At 47.1% G+C, this 8,357-nt stretch overlaps 1 protein-coding gene across 12 annotated transcripts in view; it reads left to right on the top strand.

The window, feature by feature from the left end:
* The window catches only part of KANSL3 (KAT8 regulatory NSL complex subunit 3), a 44,553-nt gene extending 36,455 nt beyond the window's left edge, over positions 1-8,098 (top strand). For 2 of the 12 annotated variants that reach the window (XM_055401067.2, XM_088841672.1), the window contains one exon: positions 5,672-8,093. In XM_055401067.2, coding sequence (XP_055257042.1) covers positions 5,672-5,713 — 42 coding nt within the window. In that variant the 3' untranslated portion in view covers positions 5,714-8,093. Of the gene's footprint in view, positions 1-3,057; positions 5,599-5,671 lie in introns of those variants that run through there. The other 10 variants (XM_055401070.2, XM_055401072.2, XR_008682553.2 and 7 more) reach the window with 9 other exon arrangements.
* Positions 8,099-8,357: the final 259 nt, after the last annotated feature.

Consider the following 8,357-nt stretch of genomic DNA (forward strand, 5'->3'; position numbering starts at 1 on the left):
TGCTTGTCAAATTCTGTATCTACTCAGTTCATAGCAGCTTTATATAGCAGGTGTTTATCCTTTATACAAATATGCAAATATATTATACAAATTGTATATGCTTTATTCCAGCCAGTTACTTATATATATTTTTTTTTCTGTTGAAGTATTAAGTTGCTTGTCTTTTAATTTTTGTTTCTGGGTCTTTTATCAAACAGACATTAAAAATTGTTTATGTAGTTAAATCTTCAAATTCTTCCCTTTATGAGTCAAGTTTTGTGTCTTAAGAAAGCTCTTCCCGTTGTAAGGATATAATCTTTTTATGTTTTTAAAACGTTAATGTCTAAAACTGTGGTAAAATTTGCTTACAGACAGTTTACCATTTTACCCTTTTTAAACTAATGGTTCAGTGCCACATCCACATTGCTGTATGACCATCACCACCACGCACCTCCAGAACTTACCTGTCATCGCTTGTGGAAACTCTGTGTTCTCTTACCTTGCTTGTGCTCATTTGCTTTCCTTCAGTTGCTCAGTCCATTTGGAATTTATTTTTCACCCTAAGTGAGGTGAGGATCTAACTTACTGAGCCCGTTCATCTCCCATTCATTTGAAGAGAGCTGCTCTCACATTCTAGATTGCTGTACACACAGGACTGTTAGTCCCCTTGACCTGTTTCTCCACCACTTGATTGTTGTTTGATAATGCATGTTCTTAAGTATCAATTACATTTATAGTTCCCAAGATCATCTTTATTCTCTTCATTTCTTTTTATAAATAATGAGTTTTAAGATTTGTTCATTGCCATTTTGCAATCAAATGAACTGAATGAGCACAACTGTTCCTTTTAAGTCAATTAAAATGATTAATTACTTTCAAACATTTCCTAATATCAAACTGTCTGAATTCCAGATTCAGTAGTTTGTTCAGTATGTCACATTCTGTTTTTGTTTTTTGCACATTTCTAAATTTTATTGTACATGTGTAAGAAACAAGAATTTCAGAGGTAACGCATGTCTAGTCTTGATTTACTTTTGTTTTACTCAGGGTTTTGACATCTATGTGTAAGATTGGCCTATAGTTTTCTTCCTCTCTGCTCTTACTTTTTGATGTATGTCCTTTCCTTGTTCAGTTTTAGAATATGGGAAACATTTTCTTTCTCATATTCCAAAACATTTATATTATATAGCACAAAAATTACCAGTTTTTTGATGGTTGGATGGAAATGACCTGTAGGCCATTTGGGCCTGTTTGGAGGAAGTATTATCCTTTGCTGGTGACAGGTTGATCCCCAACTAGAAGACAGATCCTCATGAGTTATGTTCCTTTTCCTTTAGATTATCTTCTTCAGCTTACTCTGGCTGGGGCCAGGCGGGGGACCTAGTTAGAGATGAGGAGAGCAGAGGTCAGCGAGAATCCTTTTCCATGGCTAAATTGAAGGATGGAATAGATATCTGACTTCTGCTTGATGGTATTTACTTGAGAGCTTAGTTTTTAGCTGAGTAAAATGGGTGTGTCAATTACTAGGAGGGTTCTAGTGGTGATTGTTTTCTTTTAGACAAAGGAGGTGTTTCTAGGTTAAGGCTTGCTGATTCAAAAGTGCTTAACAGTTATCTCAGTGTTAGACTGCCAGACAGTGTGACCTCAGGGAAAGCTCAGGCCTTCTGTCTTGAGTTAGTTGTGTGGCCCTGGGCGGCCTGCCTGGCCTCTCTGTGCATTTTCTCATCTGGTCCAGTGAGGGGGTTGGCGGAAGTCAGGGACTGTGGTGGTGGGCTTAGTAGGGGCTGTCTCGGAAGGCTCTTCTGTCTCTGGAAAGATGGATTTCTAAAAGCTGAGAAACAACCACCCACTTCTGATGTTTATATGACAATTGGAGATTTGAACGCTGACTGGATTATTGTTTATTAAGAAGTTGTTAATGTTTTTAAGGCGTGATGATAGTTTTAAGTGTGGAAAACAATCTTTTTTAAAATTGGAGGCTACAGACTACAGTGTTTATGGAGGGAGTGAGTTTAGAAAGAGAAAGGCTGTAAACACTCACAGGCCTCTCTGAGGTCTGCGCCCTGTTTATAGCTGCTGTTCCCGGTGGGGAGGGGTGCTTACTGTGCGTCTCCTTACGAAACTGGACCACATACGGCCCTGAGCTGCGAAGGCACAGGAGAGAGGGGAGGAGGCAGAGTGTAGTGCCTTGCACCAGGGACCTGGGAATGGACTCCTTGACTGCGATCACGAGGTTTTCCTGTCTCTGGCCACACAGTGCCCTCGTCAGGCTGGCAGGCAGCCTCCAGCTGTCCGCCCAGCGGGGTCATGGCTCCCAGCACTCCTGGTCAGGACAGAGCTCATCTGTGTACATTCCAGCCCACCTTTGGGCAGGACCAGCACGTGGGTGACGGAACCTTTCAGGTTTTGATTGTCAGACCTTTCTTCATTCCTCCTCACCTGTGTCCTCTCTCCTCCCTGCCTTTACTGCATCCTCAGAGACTTCTTGGGAGTTTTCCAAAGGTGGAACTAGAGAAATAGGGAAAACCTTTGTGGAAAAAGGCCAACTCTCTCTACTTACCTCTTCCCAAGCTGCAGGGCTCAACAGTTCATGGCATCTTCCATAGCACTTAAACAATGAACTTGACCTAGAGCAGTGATACTGCCGGAGCAGTCATGGGAAACTTCTCTTCAATTCTGTCACCCTTAACAAGTCACCTGCTTCCTTTCTTGTGTTCTTTCCTTTTTTTAACATAATAATAAGAGCCAGTGATTGTGGTTGGCAAAGGTGCTTTCCGCAGACTGTCCCGTGTAATCTCACAGCAGCCCTGGGGGGGCAGAGAACAGAGGAGGCACGACGGCGCAGAGGATGGGAGCCACTGCCCTGAAGAGCAGCAGGGGTGGCGCTCTGGCTGCAGAGTCTCTGTTATACTTATCCCTGGGCTGCTCGAGCACCTGTCCTTGTACCTCTGCCTTTTCCCCCATCGAGCACTATTGCTTTGGGATAAGTTCTCAGGGTGGGGTAACTGGCTTAGTAAGAGGGTCAGTTGTGTTAACCTGGCAAACTGTTGACCTTGTTCACTGCCTCTCCCGCCACAGCGCCTGCCTCCAGCCCCTTGAGGACACTGTGCCACATGTCTTCCTTTGCCAGGCTGGTGACAGCTGCTGCACGGTGAGGCCTGAGCGGCGGCGCGGTCCTGCTGAGCGGTCCACTTGTCCACAGGCCTCTTTAACGCAGTCATCTTTGCCTCTCTGTCATCTGTCTTCAGGGCTGGGCCTCCGGGTCTTGTGTAATCATGAGGCAAAGTGACACAGCAGCAGCAAGGGGGCCCTGTGCCCCGGTCGCTACAGGCCTGATGCCCAGAGTCTCCAGGCCCGCAGCAGGCCTGGCTGGGCACGAATCTGAGGCACTGCTTCCCTCTCAGTAGCTGTAACTTGACCCAGGAAGCGGTGTCGGACTGCTCACTGCATCGTGATAAAGGAGCACCTCCCCGCGCCAAGTTAGGAGGAGACATCTGTGTGGTCCGGGGCTGTAGGAGTTGGGGTCGAGAGCCCTGTGCTGAGGGCAAGGATCATCCCGGCCCCCAGCTGGCGGCTCAGTGCGGGGGGCTTGTTCTGTCCGTCTGTCGTCCACCAAACAGTTGTGGGAGAGGTCTTTCCAGGCAGCACTCACCGTGGGAGCCACACTGGGTACCAAGTACCTGCTGAGACCTGGGGACTCCACTCCAAACCCATGAGAGCGCACAGAGAACCAGACTGTCATCTTTCAGTCCCTTTGACCACTTACAGACAAGGGGAACAGCAGTTGCCGGGAGGTGAAAGCCAGCTTTTCTTTTTTCCATCATGTTTGGGCAGTTCTTGTATTCAGAAAGCCTGCAGGCCCAGAAAGGCTGAAGAGGACGAAGGGGACAGCAAACAGAGTGGCCTGGAGGGCACGTCAGTGATGAAGACGCTCTGGGCTTGAGGCTTTGCATCTGGCACCTAAGGAATTGTGGATTCAACTGGAGATGAGAATTTGCCAGGCCAGAGGAAAGAAGCCACAACCCCTGAAATTTCTGTGCTCAGTAGTGGAGCAGGGACAGCTACTAAATGAACATCTTGGCCGTTTGTCGTGAAACTCTGACATCAGACAACAGATGCCACGCTTTGGTGTTTCTGTTTGAGCTCTGTATGTGATTCTTGTTTTCTTGCTCAGAAGTGGGAGGATAATCAGCATTGACTCTCCTTTGCAGGGTGCTCAGTACCAACCTGAGTCCTGGAGGTGGAGGTCCCTGGAGAAGTGATTACTGAGGAGGGGCTCTGAGCCCTTCCTCACCTCCTCATGACACTTGTGTGCAAAAGTATTTTTAGATTTGGTTTAGAATCTATCCTCCAGAGCAGACTTCTTTCCCTGTTGTACTCTAGAAAGTTTCCAACCCAGGTGTAAGGCATCCCACGTATGACTCTTCAGTATCTGTAGACAGGGAGGACCCACAGCATACCGTGGCTGGACCTGTGGTGAGGATCCTGACCTGAGGGCAGTGTGTATCCAAAGCAAGCCACCTGTGTTCAGTCCAGGAGCCTCAGTCCAGTCTGAGTGGCAGCCGGGAGGGAGCCTGTGGTGTAGCGGAATCTCAGACAAGGCAAACTGGGCGGTCCGGGCAGGGCCGGGGCAGTGTACACTACAGGCGTGGAGTGGGCAGGTCCCGACCTCCTGCCGAGCTGGTCTCCGAAGTGATTCACACAGAATCAGCCTGCATCCTTGCATTAGTGGGCAGGTAACTGCTTGCTGAAATTCAGGCAGCATTCAGTGAGTTGGAGGAAGGTATGAAATGTGAAAAAGACGTCCAGTGTCAGGGGTTTGGTGACTTTGCAGGTAGGACAGTAACACACAGAGAGGAGCTGAGCACAGTGAGACTGAGACCTGTGTGAAGCTGCTAGCAGTTGTTCAGCGCAGTTCCCGAGCAGCCCATTCATGACTTAGGAGTGCGTTCTGGACAGCACTGGGGGCTGCTCTGAAAGATGCTGACTCCCCTGTGGGCTGGGGCCAAAGGAGAAGCTGAAGAAACATCCCACGTTTGTCTCAATCCTAGTAAGCTTCCCACGAATGATTTCCTGAGGCTTAGCTTATACACCGGGAAGGATGCCACAGCTGGAGAAGGGGAGTAGTGGGAACCTGGTTCTGCTGCACTGTGGAGGGATGGGCTAAAGGGGGAAGTAGCTGAAGTCCCGAGAATCACGCTCCCCAATTCCATACTTCTCTAGCCACATTTCTAGAAGTGGAGAAGGAAGCTTTCCTCTGCCAGTCACGTAGCAGACCCAGAGTCCCTAACCTCGGAAGGTGACACTACTGGCGCCTTCCAGTAGAAGGATCCAGAGGGCTTAGCTGAGTTCTCAGGTGACAGATGCGTGTTGATGCCCTGTGAAAGCTGCCTTTGTTTGAAGATGGAGGAAGACCTGTCCTCGGCTCCAACGCTGGGACAGTCCTGGGCTGGATGGGGTATCGAGCTGAGCTGCTGTGACAGTTCTGTTTTTCCATTAGCCAAAACAATTAAAAATAAAAACATTTTGGATTGCTTCCACATGTCTTCAGTCAACTTCTTACTTTTGTTCTGGTAACCACCCAGTGGAATGGCACAGAAAACAAAAGCTAAAATACTATGGTAATTCTGCTGACCATCTTCCTGATGCCTGCAATACCCACGAGGTGGGTGCTGTAATTCCCCTTTTACAGATGAGGAAACTGAGGCACAGAGAAGCCACACAGCAGGACTGAACCCAGTCTGATACCAGTATCTGTTCTTCCACTCACTGTGCTGGGATTCTGAAAAGGGAGACCGGAAGTGGAAATTAGCGCAGGAGGTGAGGAGATGGTGGCTTGACCTTCATTAACCCCTTTCAGTTTAGTCCCTAGGCTCACCAGGCCTAGAGTGATTGCTGCTGCCCTGGGGGGCTCTTGGCTGGGCCTGAGTCAGTAGGTGGGGTCTCTCACCCTTGGTCCTGAGAGATGGAAACCTCTTTGCACATCCTATCCCTCTGCTGCCCTCCAGTAATTAATGACTTAGTGATGAATGAAGGAATTCCAACCTCCGTGTTATCTGTGATCTTGTATCTAAGAGGACCTTCATGAAAGTAAAGTGAAAGTGTTAGTTGCTCAATCGTGTCCAACTCTTTGTAACCCCATGGACTTTGCAACTTCTCTGTCCATGGGATTCTCCAGGTAAGAATACTGGAGTGGGTTGCCATTTCCTCTTCCAGGGGATCTTCCCAACCCAGGGATCCAACCTGGGTCACCTGCATTGCAAGCAGACTCTACTGTCTGAGCCACCAGGGAAGCCCTTAAATTCCAGGTACCCACCTTCAACATTGGAGCCCCTATGGGTGGAAACTGGAGTTCAGGTATACTGCTTAAAAGGTCTTCAGCGTGTGAGCTCTTCTGGTTTCCTTCCTTATGAGAGACCTCATCTTACTTCAACCCCAGTCTCACCGACTTGGGTGTGTCAGATGAAGGGAGAGATGAAGGTTAGGTTGTTTAAATGATAGCTCTCTTAAACTTTAGCAGTATAAGGACAGGGCCATGGCAGATTAGGATGCAGAAGAAATTCTGTTGCCTTTTTATCTCCCTTTCCAAAGCATATGTTTTAGTCAGGGTTGATGGTTGCAAGAAGCAGGAAACTACTTACTACCCAGATTAGTTCTGAAAGGTGCTATTCTCTCACAAGGTGCCTTCACCGACGGGAGCCTGGCAGTCTCCGCTGCTCGCCTAGTGACGCCCACTGAGCCGGCGTGGCCAGGGGCCAGTTTTGACTCTGCCGTCACAGGGTCTCCACCCCTTTGTGAGTGGTCAGTCTCTGTCATCCAAATTCTGAGCACAGTGAGTCTGGTTGGCTCAATCCCACGTACAGGTTGGTTCTTCTTATATCCTTTCTCACCCCAGTTTAGTAACATCCAGAGGATGAAGTCATATGGCCCATGTTTTTGCCTTTCTAAGGGATTAAAAAAACAAAACTACCTGAGCTATTTCGATGTGTGTGTGTGTATGTGATTAACTTACATTGAGAGCATAGGGAAGTCCCATTTCATTTCATCCAGTTTCTTCCAGTACCTAAAGTTCCCATAACTAATAGTTCAGTCTAAGTCAGTAAAGATGGACAAATTTGACTACATAGAAATTTAAAGCTGTGGTTTAAGAAAACCTTTTTTAGAAGTGTGAAATAAATTGTATATGTGTGTATGAAGGAAAACAGAAGAATGGAAATATACATATCTACCGTTGGTAGATAACTCTGCAGAGGATACAAGGGTTAGGGAGAAAGAGATGTATATACAAACCCCAACAAGGTTTAAACAACATAATGAAGCATCACAATACACCTAGGAGAATGGCTGAAACAAAAAGGATGTATAAGGATGCAGGGGAAATGTATCTCTTCTGCATTACTGGTGGGAGCGTCAAATGGGTTTGCTCTAAGTTTTTCCTATGACTACGTATTACTTGGAATATCCAGGTGGCTCAGTAATAAAGAACCCGCCTGCCACTGCAGGAGACGCAGTTTCTATCTGTGGGTCAGAAAGATCCGCTGGAGTTGCAAATGGCAACCCACTCCAGCATTCTTGCCTGGGAAATGCCATGGACACAGGAGCCTGGCAGGCTACAGTCCATGGAGTCGCAAAGAATCAGACATGACCGAGCAACCCCACAACAGCAACAAAAAGCAGTGTTCTGTGGATTGAATGTGCCATAGTTCTTGTTAACTGCTCACTTGTTGAGTGGCATCTTGCTTGTTTCCAGTTTGGGACTATTGCAGATAGAGCTGCTGTGAGCATTTCTAAGTGGGTTTTTGTATAAATTTTCGTTTACATGTCTCTGGAATAAATGCCCAGGAGTGTGATTATCAGGTCATGTGGTAAATTTTTATCTTTTGAAGAAACTGTCAAACGTTTTCCTAAGTAGCTCTTTCATTTTATGGTCCCACCAGTAATGTAGTCAGTCAGTTCAGTTGCTCAGTCGTGACTGACTCTTTGCGACCCCATGAATCACAGCACGCCAGGCCTCCCTGTCCATCACCAACTCCTGGAGTCCACCCAAACCCATGTCCATTGTGTCAGTGATGCCATCCAGCCATCTCATCCTCTGTCGTCCCCTTCTCCTCCTGCCCTCAATCTTTCCCAGCATCAGGGGCTTTTCAAATGAGTCAGCTCTCTCTGTCAGGTGGCCAAAGTATTGGAGTTTCAGCTTCAACATTAGTCCCTCCAGTGAACACCCAGGACAGTAATGCAGAAGAGATCCATTTTCCTTGCATCCTTATACTGTCTCTGTTTTTTGTTTGAGCCATTCTAGGTATATTGTGATATCTCATGTTGTGTAAAATTTGTTGAGGTTTGTATATGGTCTAGGATCTGGTGGTTCTGTCCTCTTG

The sequence above is a fragment of the Moschus berezovskii genome, chromosome 11, assembly GCF_049115385.1.
Source record: "Moschus berezovskii isolate FMDL1 chromosome 11, NW_MosBer_1.0, whole genome shotgun sequence".
Classification (NCBI taxonomy): Eukaryota; Metazoa; Chordata; class Mammalia; order Artiodactyla; family Moschidae; genus Moschus; species Moschus berezovskii.